Below are 14,275 nucleotides of genomic sequence, written 5' to 3'. Positions count from 1 at the left end.
CAAGTCCCCTCCCCTCTTAAATCTTTCCAAGTTGGCAGCCATCACCACATCCTGGGGCAGGGAGTGCCAAAATTTAACTATGTTCTGTCCTTCTTTTTGGCATCAATCTTACACTCCACCTTTTCCAAACGCATGTTTACTTTCATCCTCCTCACACACACACAAACACACACATACACACCTGTTCATTTGCTTACCTAAACACTTTAGGAAAGGCAGGGAGGATTGCATAGGAAACTTAAATCAATCAAACAAACTATTTAAAATAAATGGCACAGAATATTAATGCAGTTCAAGCATGCCATGTACGAGTGCCTGTGAATGCCACGGAGATTAGACTCCCGTAAATGCACACAGGGAATAGTTCCAAATCAGCTGTGACATCGGCTGCATTATTAGAGGTGCCTTAGAGAGAATGCCAGTACATTTGTGACACCGTGGGGCATCTGCCAAGACCCATCGCACAGTGGAGGACTCAATGCCAACCATGAATGTGTGGCCCATCTGCTCACATGAACACATGAAGCATTTATAGTGAATCAGACCCTTGGTCCTTCAAAGATAGCGTTGTCTACTCAGACTGGCAGTGGCTCTCCGGGGTGTCTCAGGAAGATGATGAATAAGAAGAGTTGGTTTTTATATGCTGATTTTATCTACCTTGTTAAAAAGGAGAATCAAACTGGCTTACAATCTCCTTCCTCTCCCCACAACAGGCACCTTGTGAGGATAGGTGGGGCTGAGAGAGTTCAGAGAGAACTGTGACTAGTTCAAGCTTAACCAGCAGGCTTCATGTGTAGGTGTCAGAGTTGCCAGGTCTGGGTTGGGAAATACCTGGATATTTGGGGGGCGGAGCCTGAGGAGGAGGATGTTTGGAGAGGGGAGGGACTTCAATGCCATAGAGTCCAATTGCCAATGCAACCCTAGTAGGAGTGGAGAATCAACCCCGGTTCTCCAGATTAGAGTCTGCCGCTCTTAAGCCACTACACCATGCTGGCTCTTGTTTTTGCATTGCTCAGATCCGTTCCTGCTCCTTTTAGCTGGAGGTGCTGGGGATTGATCCTGGGACTTTCTGCATACCGAGCGGATGTTCTGCCTCTGAGCCACAGCCCCTTCCCATGCTTGCTCTTTGCATGCTGGGAGAAGAGCCTGTAGGAAGCAGAACAACATGCAGGTGAAAACCAGAGACAGGGTTTTTTTAGTGGGGGCTCCTTGCTTAAGGAATACCCTTACCCTTGAGCCTGCGCTGCTCTCTTTTAGGCCCTAGGCCAAAATGTGTCAGTTGTCCCAGGCGTTTAATTAAGCGATTGATTTTTTAAGTTTTTTAGTCTGGAAGCTGTTATTTTAAGCTGCAGGCGGTCTGTGTGTATGATCTATGGTTTTATGCTGGGCTGGGTTTTTAATGCTGGATTTTAATTAATATATTTTAATTTTTTGGTTTTTCTTATTTAGTATTTTGTAAGCTGCCTTGGTAGGGTTGCCAACCTCCAGGTACTATTAAAAAAAACAGCTAATAAGTGCTTGCAGGAGTGTGGAATTCAAAATATAGCACTTAGACAAGAAATATCCAAGTCAGGAAAATTACAATGCAAAACTTGCAGTTAGAATAATGTATTAGAACATTGGAAAAGAAAGCCACTTCTAACGCAACAATTATACCATTAGAACAAAATTCCAAAACAAATACAAATTGTAAGACTATGCCGGCAGTGCTCAGCTAGATTCAGTTCGTAGTCTGTGGTGTGCTTCACAGTTACATCATAAAGCAACAGGAACCAAGAGTAGAGTAGCATTGGAAATCCGGTAAAGTTCCATTTCGTATAGACTTTCTCAAGCCTTCTGATTGTTCTGTGCAATATTCATTCAAAGTTTGAAGGAGTGTGCCTTTCCTTTTTCTTTGGACGAGGCATCTTACCTCGGTCGTCCAAAGAAAAAGGAAAGGCACACTCTAATACATTATTCTAACTGCAAGTTTTGCATTGTAATTTTCCTGACTTGGATATTTCTTGTCTAAGTGCTATATTTTGAATTCCAACCTCCAGGTACTAGCTGGAGATCTCCTGCTATTACAACTGAACTCCAACCGATAGAGTTCCCCTGGAGAAAATGGCTGCTTTGGCAATTGGACTCTATGGCATTGAAGTCCCTCCCCCTCCAAACCCCACCCTTCTTAGGCTCCACCCCAAAAACCTCCCACTGGTGGTGAAGAGGCGCCTGGCAACCCTAGTGCAATGGGAGTTTTGTGCCCTCCCGCCATGTAGGGAGAAACAGCTGTATCCCCCTCCCCGCAAACTGCCCCATGGAGCTGTTATGGGCTCTGTTGGGAAATGTATCTGTAACTGCATAAGTAACATCTCTGAGAATTCCAAGATTTTGCCATTTGAATAATGTAACCGTAGTGTTGAACTTTCCCCACATGTAAAATCGGGACATACTAAGGACTGAAAAAATAGGAACCCTGAAAAAATAGAGGGGTGTTCATGGCTACTAGTTAAAATGGATACTGGTCATGATGCACACCTATTCTCTCCAGGATCAGAGGAGCATGCCTATTATATTAGGTGCTCTGGAACACAGGCAGGATAATGCTGCTGCAGTCGTCTCGTCTTGCTTGTGGGCTTCCTAGAGGCACCCGGTTGGCCACTGTGTGAACAGACTGCTGGACTTGATGGACCTTGGCCTGATCCAGCAGGGCTTTTCTTATGTTCTTATGTTCTTATGACCCACTAGGGACAGTCCCAGGCAAACCAGGACAGCAGAAGTGTGCGGCAAACTCCATCTCCCTGGTGTAATTTGGAGTCCCCAAACAAGGCATAAATGGAACACGAGGATCCTAATATGTCATTTGGCACAGCTGAGCTGCTGCCTGCAGTCCTCGCAGCAATCTTAAGGATTATCGTGTCCTTTAAGGGAAAAAAATAAAGCTCTGCATATTTGTGCCAGTACATCTGAGAACTCAGAGCTCCACCCTGGAACATTCTTTAATAGTCTCAAGTTCCCCGAGGCTGTTGTGCTAAGATTTCACCTCGGCCCAAGAAGCACGGAGGGAAAAGAAAAGGAAAGAAAAGCCATAAACAACCCCTTAAAAATGATGAATAACAGATGGTTTTAAAAAATCAGATCAAGGCCTGTGTTGCTGCTGAAAGGGAGCAGAGCTGAGCTGGAAAGAGCTAGTGTACCCACAATGAAAGAAAATTAAACACACACACAAAATCCCTCATTTCTCCAAATGTCAGAGTTGATAGGGCCAATAGGCTTGCCAATCTCCAGGTGGTAACTGGAGATCTCCCTAGGGTTGCCAACCGCCAGGTACTAGCTGGAGATCTCCTACTATTACAACTGATCTCCAGCAGACAGAGATCAGTTCCCCTGGATAAAATGGCTGCTTTGGCAATTGGCCTCTATGGCCTTGAAGTCCCTCCCCTCCCCAAACCTCACCCTCCTCAGGCTCTGCCCCAAAAATCTCCCACTGGTGGTGAAGAGGGCCCTGGCAACCCTAGATCTCCCACTATTAGAGCTGATCTCCAGGCAACAGAGATCAGTTCACCTAGAGAAAGTGGCCACTTTGCAAAGTGGAGTCTATGGCATTATATCCCACTGAAGTCCCTCCCCTCCCCAAATCCCACCCTACTCTGGCTCCGCCCCTAAAATCTCCAGGTATTTCCCAATCCAGAGCTGGAAACCCTAGTTGCCAACCTCCAGGAGGGGGCTGGAATTCTCCAAAAAGTACAGCTGATCTCCAGATGATAGAGATCAGTTACCCCTAGTAAAATGGCAGCTTTGGAGGGTGGACTCTATGGTAATATACCCCACTAAGGTCCCACCCCTCCCCAAACCTTGCTCTGCTCAGGCTTTCCCCCCAAATCTCCTGGAGTTTCCCAACCCAGAGCTGGCAACCCTGGTTGAGAACATTCAAAACAGTTCAGTACCTAGCAGTGCAATCCTAAGGAGAGTTACTCCAGGCTAAGCCCATTCATTTCAGTACACTAGGGTTACTTGCTCCAGGATGGGAAATACCTGGAGATTTTTGGGCGGAGCCTGAGGAGTGTGGGGTTTAAGGAGGGGAGGGACTTCAATGCCACAGAGTCCAATTGCCAAAGCTGCCATTTTCTCCACATGAACTGATCTCTATCGGCTGGAGATCTAGTGGGAGATCTCCGGCTACTACCTGGAGGTTGGCAACCCTAGTTCACACTGAACCCGTAAATTTGCCCTGGACAGGAGTCTGGTTATTTCATCAGCGTGATAGGAGTTCAGGCTAAACTTGATGAGGGTATCTATCCATTCCAGGAGTGGCTTTTTCTGTGTTTTTTTTTTTTTAAATGAAATTGAAGCACATTTTACAATAAAAATAAACAGGAGGGTTAAAGGCTAACCAGCTTTTCATTCAAACATAAGATTTTATGTACTAGAGCCCACTTTGTCAGATTTATGTCCTGACTAGGCAGACAAAAAGCTTATCGTAAAATAAACATGTTCTCCTTTCAGGTGCTGCATCACGCCTAGTTATTCGTGCTCTGACAGATGAAGAGAGGTAATCCTCTATGACCATTTTACAGCATTATCCTTCTTTAGACAAACTTGGTGGGCTTTAAGGTAGAGGGCTTCAGAGAACAATGTCAAAAGAGACTCTAAAAAAACAAAGATTTTCACGGGCCATTGATTTCACTTTCTAGTCCTCATTGAGAACCTGACGGCTCTGCGCAGTTAAACATCTTTAGGAAAGATGTAGACAAGCTGGAACGTGTCCCGAGGAGGGCAACAAAGATGGTGAGGGGTCTGGAGACCAAGTCCTATGAGGAAATGTTGAAGGAGCAGGGGATGTTTAGCCTGGAGAGGAGAAGACTGAGAGGGGATATGATAACCATCTTTAAGTACTTGAAGGGCTGTCACATAGAGGAGGGTGCGGAGTTGTTTTCTGTTGCCCCAGAAGGTCGGACCAGAACCAACGGGTTGAAATTAAATCAAAAGAGTTTCATCTAGACATTAGGAAGAATTTTCTAACAGTTAGAGCGGTTCCTCAGTGGAACAGGCTTCCTCGGGAGGTGGAAAGCTCCCCTTCCCTGGAGGTTTTTAAGAAAAGGTTAGATGGCCATCTGTCAGCAATGCTGATTCTATGACTTTAAGCAGATGATGAGAGGGAGGGCATCTTGGCCATGTTCTGGGCATGGAGTAGGGGTCACTGGGGGTGTGGGGGAAGGTAGTTGTGAATTTCCTGCATTGTGCAGGGGGTTGGACTAGATGACCCTGGTGGTCCCTTCAAACTCTATGATTCTATGATCTTCAGTGTTGGGTATCAACATTACTTCCCTGATATGGAAACTCTTACCTCAGGTTCCGAGTGTGTGAGGGCTGGACGGGCTTTCTCAATCTTTGCATTTATTTCATTTGCAAGCCAAACGGCATGTGCCTGAATGCATAAGTGACCGGCTTGTTAAAACCTGCTTTGTGTACCTGACACTTTCTAACTAAACCAGCCCATTCCCCAGCGAAAGGTCACTCCTCTTTTGGCTGTCAACGGACAGCTGTTTTCAAAATCGGTGGCAAAACTGGTTGCTTGCCTCCTAATAAAAATTAGTTTGGGGGGAAGAAATGACGCACAAACAACCCTTCATTCCCAAACCTGGTTAGACAAGAATGTTTCTGGGTGTGGACTGCTTTGTATAATGAGTTATACACCTGGTTCCCTTTTGTAACATCTCTCTCTCTGTGTCTCTGCCCATTCAGGTGTCTCCCTTCTCCCCGTCTTGCGGGTGTGGCATTTAGGCAAAGCTTTTCCTGTATTCCTCTTGCATTTCTCACCGGGGCAACAGCCAGCGAAGTTGCTTGCTTCCGAGCAGCCAGCCAGCTAGGTAGGCCCAAATCTGATCCCTTCCTGCAGGGAGCTAGGCTGGGTGGCTGGAAAACCAGAACACGCCGTGGAGACAAATCTGCACAATGGAGACCGCGCGCACCAATGGGACCGTAGGGAAGCAAGAGGATGGAAAGACCGCGGTCTCCCCTAAGAAAGACGCTGAGGAAGTGAAGAAGTCCACCAGTCCAATCAGAGGTGACAAAGATGGCAACAAGAACAACTCGACCAGCCCCTCGCTGGAGACAGGTCAGATCAAAAATTCTATTTACGCTGGGGGTGACTGGAAGAGACCTATCATCCAGTTTATTGAATCAGCCGATGAGAAGAAGTCGACCTACTTCAGTGTGGATTCTGGGGAGGCCAAGAAGCCAACTTTCCCTACTGTGCAGCTAGGAGAAGTTAGAAGGCCCCAGATTTCCTTCCCGGAGAGGGGGGACCTGAGGAAGCCCATGTTTACGGTAGAGACGAAGAAACCCTTCGCCAGCGAAGGGGATGCTAAAAAGTCACTGTATTCCAGCGGGCAGATTGCGGATCTAAGGAAGCCCACTATCTCCATCTCTCTTACAGAACCCGGAGAGACCAAGAGGGCCCACTTCACTAGGGCCACCAGAGTGTCTAGTTCAAGGCCCCGGGTGAACCTGGAAGAGGTCCTCTGTGACTCCTGCATCGACAACAAACAGAAGGCGGTGAAGTCTTGTCTGGTGTGCCAAGCGAGCTTTTGCGAGCTCCACCTGAAGCCCCATTTGGAAGGGGCTGCCTTCCGAGACCACCAGCTGCTGGACCCCATCAAGGACTTTGAAGCCAGGAAATGTCCCATCCACGGCAAGACCATGGAGCTCTTCTGCCAGACCGACCAGGTCTGCATCTGTTACCTCTGCATGTTCCAGGAGCACAAGAACCACACCACCGTGACGGTGGAGATTGAGAAGTCCGGCAAAGAGGTAATGTTTCTCTTTCCGCATCAATTACTTAACCTTCGTGCTTTGTACAGAATGACGCCTCTTTACCCGCACTGCCCTATTTCCAGAAGTTGTAGTTAGAACCTGAACGCCTCCCTTTGTGATAGATCTGCCAGTAAACCTCTGGATTTTGCAACAGACAAAAACAACCAGTCCCCAAAGGCAGATCGAGCCGTCGCTTGGCTTTTCTCCACTTAATTACCTGCAATTGGAAGTCTAAATGGAGTACACTTTAAGAACACTTTGTCTGCTGTGTTATTAAAGTTCAGTCCCTGGCATAGGATCTGTGGTGGCTCATTTCCTTGATCCTCCACTAGCCATGTGATAAACATGCACGGGTGAGCTAGCCCCCAGTTATCAAAAGGAAATCCAGTCAGGGATCACTTACTTTTAAAATCAGAGGCGTAATGAAAATGCTCATTTTTTCATATATTTACTTGGCTTACACCCTGCCTTTCTCCTTAATTGGGACCCAAAATGGCTTACGCTGTTCCCCTTCCCTCCGTTGTATTCTGACTACAAACTTGTGAAGTAGGCTAGGCTGAGAGTGTGTGAATGGCCCAAGGGCAGCCAGAGCTTCCATGGCAGAATGGGGATTCGAACCCTACTCTCCCAGATCCTACTCTGATACTCTAGCCACTATACCACACGGGTTTCCCATTTTGGTTTTCCTTGAGGTAGTTACAGATAATAGCGTTTGTTGGTCTTTGGGTTAGTTCTGAGGCAGAGCAATCTGGGGTGTGAGATATCAGTGGGGTCTGGATATGCTTGCAGAATGGTTGGACTACTTATGTGTGAGAGAGCAGGAAAATACAGAGTGTTTGCTGGGTTGTGTGGAAAGAGTGAATGGAAGATGAGGCGTGCACTATTCTTGATGGGATGCGGTGGGTTCTCACAGGGATGGAGCAGCTGTAGGAGAGTAAGAGCTAGAATTTGAGCAATGGACAGGTAAAATGTGATGGATATCTCAGAGGAGAAAGCCAGAGAGTACAGAGAAGGTACGAAATACATACAACAGTGCTTAGTGGTGATAAAACTGTGCATTAAAGAGAAGAAAGGGCTATTGTATGGTCTTCGTTATAGGGATCGCTCTTGGTTTGTTTTAAGCCATGTGTATTCCCAATAACAACTATAAAGTGTACACTTATATAATCACAGAAGGAATTAGAAATATTTCTTTTGCTCAGAAGAATTAGAGGGAAAGAGTGGATCCCACAAAGACACGCGTGGGGCGCTCTACTGAGGGCTGCTTTGGAGGCGATGTGCAGAATAAACCATTTAAAAGAAAGAGGGCCAAGGGATTAAAAAAACAATAACCAAGTTGGGCCCACTCAGAGGATTGGTCACGGGTTTCGTAAGAACCCATTCAGGATTCACAACACTTCATTATCTTGTAATCCTGACAACAACCCAACTATAGGGTTGCCAACTTCAGGTTGGGAAATTTCTGGAGATTTGGGGGGGACCTCAGTAGGGTACAATGCCACAGAGTCCACACTCCAAAGCATCCATTTTCTCCAGGGGAACTGATCTCTGTAGTCTGGAGATCAGTTGCGATTCCAGGAGATTTCCAGGCTCCACCAGGAGGTCGGCAACCCTAACTTTTAGGCGGACCTGTTTTATTATCCCCAGATTGTGGGAAAATGAGACTGAGAAGCAGCCATTTGCCAAAGGCCATGTAGAGAGTTTATGGCAGAGAAGTGATCGGAACAGGGAACATCTTGGAATGCACCTCAGTCTGTTAGCCACACAAGCACATCAAAGTCAGTATTGCCTACTCAGACTGGCAGCAGCTCTCCAGGGTCTCAGGCAGAGGTCTTTCACATCACCTACTTGCTTGGTCCCTTTAAATGAAGATGCCGGGGATCGAACCAGGGACCTTCTGCATGCCAAGCAGATTTTCTACCACTGAGCCACAGCCACTACATCACACCCATTCCAGTGTTCGCATCTAAAGTTGGGCCAAGCCAGAGTCCGTGACTGCTCTCAATGCAACCAAACCACCATGATACCAGAACCTCTAAGAGACCCAGATGGAAACTTTTGGGGGCAGAGGCTGAAGAGAGCCCTGTGGGCATGCAAAAAAGAAGAAGAAAAAGTATTCTATTGCGTGACTCACAAAAGCTTCCTCACCCCACCGGCTTCTTCAGAAGCCTAATTTATGCGATACCTCCCAATCTTGGCAGGCTGACGCCAGCAGTAATAGCTCCAGAGCATCAGTCTCATCTAGATATTCCACCATCCAATTTGCTTCACCTTCTCTGATGCTGGAGTCACCCCTAGGCTCACCCTCCTCTAGCACAACAGCACAGCAAGGCTGGGCACCTTTCCCTGCCGGAATGACCTGCAGGCGACCCTTTGGGTAAGACAGAGAGTATCTGTTTGGCTTCCTGGGCTAGGATCCTTTAAAAGACTTCATAATGTAGAACGTAGTGGCTGCCATCATCCCATGAGAATGGGACCAGTGGCCTTCATCTCGTTTGCAGAGAAGCATGAAAGAGTTGCTAGGCTACAAAGAATAAGATGAAGGCAGATGGTGACCTCCAGTATACAGCAGTCATGGGCAGCCTGTGGTCGAATGTCTAAAATCCTTCAAGGGAGAATAGTATCGGAATGGAGCTCTTAAATTGTGGAAATCCCTGCCACAGGATGTGGTGATGGCTGCCAACTTGGAAGGCTTTAACAAGGGAGTGGACATGTCCATGGAGGAGAGGGGTATTCATGGCTGCTAGTAAAAATGGATACTAGTTATGATGCATACCTATTGTCTCCAGGATCAGAGGAGCATGCCTATTATATTAGGTGCTATGGAGCACAGGCAGGACAATGCTGCTGGTCTGATTCAGCATGACCTTCCTTCCTTCCTTCCTTCCTTCCTTCCTTCCTTCCTTCCTTCCTTCCTTCCTTCCTTCCTTCCTTCCTTCCTTCCTTCCTTCCTTCCTTCCTTTTCTCTACAATTTCAGAGGAGCATGCCTATTATATGAGTACTGAGGAACACAGCCAGGATGCTGCTGCTGCAGTCATCTTGCTTGTGGGCTTCCTAGAGGCACCTGGTTGGCCACTGTGTGAACAGACTGCTGGACTTGATGGACTTTGGTCTGATCCATCATGACATTTCTTATGTTCTTGTTCACCTCTGGCCTTTGGCTATCGGTTGAAGTTTAAGACACAATGTGGTTTCTCTGTGTGCTGGGAAAGAGAGGGAAGGTAGAATGGTCTAGCCCAATCTCCTCAGATCTCGGAAGCTCAGCAGGGTCGGTACTTGGATGAGAGACCACCAAGGAAGGCTCTGCCGAGGAAGGCCATGGCAAACCACCTCTGCTTCTCACTTGCCTTGAAAGCCCCTAGCTGGGGCTTGGATGCTACTTGATGGCAGTTAAATATGTATGTGCTGGAAAAGTAACAACAACAAAAATAAAAATGGAGGCCACCTCTTAAAGCAATAAAGGGCTTGGGTCCAAAGGACTGCATCCATCCATAGAAACTTTCCTGCGTCCTGAGGTCTGCCAGCAGGGCCCTTCCACAGAAGCCTGCATTTATAGAAGTGGGTACTGGCAACAGGGTCTTTTCAGCTGTTGCCCCAGGTGATGGAATTTCCCACAAATAGCCCTATCTCTACTTGCCCTCTGCCAAAAGTTGAAAACAGGCTTATCTGAAAGGACTTTTGAAAACGGATTTTGTTCTTTACACCCAGGATTGCTTCTTTTTGTTAGTTTTAATTTGTTTTATGCTTGACGATCTTTTCATTTTATGGTTTTAAAGGGATTTTATTTATGCCTAACTATCGTAAGCTGTTTTAGGTCCTCTTGAATGAAATAAATTCTTGAGAATTCAGAAGCTGGCGTTTTTTTTTCCCCCCCCAGACTCCATGCTCTTTGTATGGCATTAGCCAGTGACTTCTTTTTTTTTAATCTGGAGGCCTTTTCAGTTTCTGTTCAGAAAGATGTATAGTGCAGGTGATTCAGAAGGCATGCTGTGACTTGAAGGCAGTTGAAAGGAACTGGAAATCCATTGACCTGATTCTGAAATGCCGACATGGATATAGATTGGAATTTGCTTTTGATCATTGCTCATTTAGAATGAATGTGAGGCATGGCAATATTGAGTTGGTATGAGAATTGTAATGAGTTGGTGCCTGTGAGAAACATATGCAGGATGTGCCACTGGAGGAATTCCTGGTGATTTGAGGAAGGACAGGGTTTGGAGAAGGGACCTCAGAGGGGTATAACACAATAGAGCCCCCATCCTCCAAAAGCTGCCATTTTCTCCAGGGAAACTGATCCCTGTAGTCTGAGAGCCAGCGTGGTGTAGTGGTTAAGAGCTGTGGTTTGGAGAGGTGGACTCTAATCTGGAGAACCGAGTATGATTCCCCACTCCTCCGCATGAGCAGCGGACACTAATCTGGAGAACCGGGTTGGTTTCCCCACTCCTACACATGAAGCCAGCTGGGTGACCTTGGGCTAGTCACAGCTCTCTTCGAGCTCTCTCGGCCTCACCTACCTCACAGGATGTCTGTTGTGGTGAGGGGAAGGGAAGGTGATTGTAAGATGGTTTGATTCTTCCTTAAGTGGTAGAGAAAGTCGGCATATAAAAACCAACTCTTCTTCTTCTGGAGATCAGTTGTAATTCTAGGAGGTCTCCAGGCCCCACCTGGAGGTTAACAACCTTATTTGTAGGATTGCATGCTCTAAGTATGTTCACACACACACACACAACTTCACCCTGTTTAAAACCAGCTAGTTGGAAACCAAAAAATAGCAAATAAATCATGATTTACTCTGAAGAATCCTGAGATTGACTTGACAATTTTAAAATAATGAGTTCTAAAAGTGGTATGGCCCTGACCTGGATGGCCCAGGCTAGCCTGATCTCGTCAGATCGCAGAAGCTAAGCAGGGTCAGCCCTGGTTAATATTTGGGTGGGAGACCACCAAGGAATACCAGAGTTGCTGTGCAGAGGAAGGCACTGGCAAACCACCTCTGTTAGTCTCTTGCCATGAAAACCCCAAAAGGGGTCGCCATAAATCGGCTGTGACTTGACAGCACTTCACACACACACACAAAAATGGTATGAGAATAAGTTCATTTATTTTTGTGTTACTCCATACTGGCAAGAGAAGCACCAGGAGCTAGTGGGAACTCTCTAGCGACTCTCGAGTCTCACTAGGGAATGGATGCAAATCTTTGCAATGAAGGGGATGATACAAAACCAGGCAGTAGAAATCCTCAGATTAAAAATGAGGAAACTCCACCCCCCCTCCAAACCTTAGAGGGAGGCAGATGGAACATTTCTTTTATCACCTTTAACTCCTTCGTCAGCATGGAAAAAAACGAAGCTGGAAATATTACCCTAATTGCTATCTCAAGATTTACGATAATGTCATGGGAGTTTTGAACTCTGCATCTGCCCTTCTCTTCCTTACCTCTAGAAGCAAAATCTCTCAGGATTTACTGCCTTCCAAAATGTAGCCCTATGGTGGGATTACGGCAGGATGGTCTGAATTTTCAACCAGTACCTTTCTATTTCAGTGGCAAAGATGACCCTGGCAGGCGTCATATAAACTGCACAGTGACTCTTTCTTCTTCTTGGTTGTTCCCCCTCCTTTCCTTTGATGTGCTTTCCCCAACCCCCTCTTCAATGGGGCAATCCTAAAAACATTTTCCTAGGAGGAAGCCCCATAGGGTTGCCAGCCTCTAGGGGGAGATCTCCTGGAATTACGACTAAGGCTGCCAACTTTCAGGTGGTGGCTGGTGATCTCCTGGGATTACAACTGATCTCCAGGTGACAGAGATTAATTCACCTGGAGAAAATGACTGCTTTGGAAAGTGGATTCTGTGGGATTATAACCCATTGAAGACCCTCCCCTCCCCAAACCCCACCCTCCTCAGGCTCTACCCACAAAATCTCCAGGCATTTCCCAACCCAGATAGGTAGCAACTCTAAAATACAACTCATCTCCAGACTACAGAGATCAGTTTCCCTGGAGAAAATGGTTGCTTTGGGGGGTGGATAATATAGCCTGCTGAGGTCTCCCCTCCCCCTCCCTAGACTCCACTTCCAAATCTCCAGGAATTTCCTAAGCCAAAGCTGGCAACCCTAAATGAAGTATGGTTCTGACTGGTGGTGGTGGAAATTGCCATCAAAATGAGGCTGATTTATAGCAGCCATGTAGGGTTTTCAAGGCAAAAGATGTTCAGAGGTGGTTTGCCATTGCTGCCTCTGTGTAGTGACCCTGGTCTTCCTTGATGGTCTTCTGAGATCTTTTGGGATCAGGCTAGCCTGGGCTATCAAGGTGAGGGCAAGGTTCTGACTAGACCTGTTTTGGGATTGCTCTGCAATTTGATTTCAGACCCACACATGGAAAGAAACAACAGAACTCCCTCCCCTCCATTAAAATCTAATGAGAAATCTCTGTGAAATCTATGATTATAGGTTGAAATTCTCTCTCACCCCCACGGAACATCCTGGCACACTTTCTCTCAGCTAACACAGGGCAAAAAGAGATTTTTCACAAAGAGAATTATGAAGAGGCTTCAGGGAAATCGCATACATGCTTCTAAGAACAGGAATCTTGTTTTCAACAACCTGTTTGAGAGGGTAGTTTCCCCCTTCCCTCCTTTCCTTTCAAACTGATAAAGCACCAGAAATGTCTTACAACTTCAGGCCTGTAAATAACAAAAAGCTGCGCGTCCTGCCCTCATCTCCTGTCAGATCTCATCTGATAGAGATGAGCGCTTTGATTTTCCTCTTGTTTTCTTTTTTTCTTTTTTTCCCTAACACTCTTTTGTGAGGTTTAATGAAGTACCTCAGAACTGTCAGTGACTGGAACGGGATCTTTCTAATTTAAACAAAGCGCTTTGCAGATGAAACCTGTTCAAAGAACTGAGCCAGCTTTTGAAAAGCGTCACGTTGGAGAGGGCCCTTCAGAGGTCCCTCGGGTATTCAGGAGAGTTGTGCATCGGCAGCGAGTTTCCTCATGGAGTACAAACGATACTTCAAGGGTGTATATTGTTCAGAGATTTCTCCCTTACTGGGGAAGAAATTATTATCCATAGGGGGACAACCCCCTCCCCAGTATCCAGAAGCCTCCTATTACCTAGAAGCCTCCTATTACAAATTATGAGTTCTCTTGGCTTCCAAGACAGAAGAGGCACAATTTCCGGCTTGGCTTGAACCCTTGCAACTTTCCAGGTGAGCACTGCCTGGAAGAAAGTGGGGTGAAAAGTAAGGAACAGGCACAGGAGACCAAGAAAAATCAGGCAGACTCCCCTCACAAGCAGAAAGCTTCAGAAGGTAGCCATTAGGGTCATGCATATCGATATACCCGAACTGAAAATAAACCCAAAATTAGCTGTTTTGGCAATATTCAGGTTTTGGGTAGACCAAATACCAAAACCTGGGAATCTGCCTGAAGCCAAATAGGCAATTTCTGAAAAAAGCCGAATAGATATTTGGATTTTCGGGC

At 46.4% G+C, this 14,275-nt stretch overlaps 1 protein-coding gene across 3 annotated transcripts in view; it reads left to right on the top strand.

Moving 5' to 3' along the window:
* Nucleotides 1-5,886: 5,886 nt before the first annotated feature.
* Nucleotides 5,887-14,275, top strand: part of TRIM29 (tripartite motif containing 29) — a 44,973-nt gene continuing 36,584 nt past the window's right edge. For all 3 annotated transcript variants that reach the window (XM_056860666.1, XM_056860667.1, XM_056860668.1), the window contains exon 1: nucleotides 5,887-6,792. In XM_056860666.1, coding sequence (XP_056716644.1) covers nucleotides 5,935-6,792 — 858 coding nt within the window. In that variant the 5' untranslated portion in view covers nucleotides 5,887-5,934. The remainder of the gene's footprint in view (nucleotides 6,793-14,275) is intronic.

The sequence above is a fragment of the Euleptes europaea genome, chromosome 14, assembly GCF_029931775.1.
Source record: "Euleptes europaea isolate rEulEur1 chromosome 14, rEulEur1.hap1, whole genome shotgun sequence".
NCBI classification, from domain to species: Eukaryota; Metazoa; Chordata; class Lepidosauria; order Squamata; family Sphaerodactylidae; genus Euleptes; species Euleptes europaea.
Note: the sequence above shows the minus strand (reverse complement) of the source record. Positions and strands in the feature narration are given on the sequence as shown.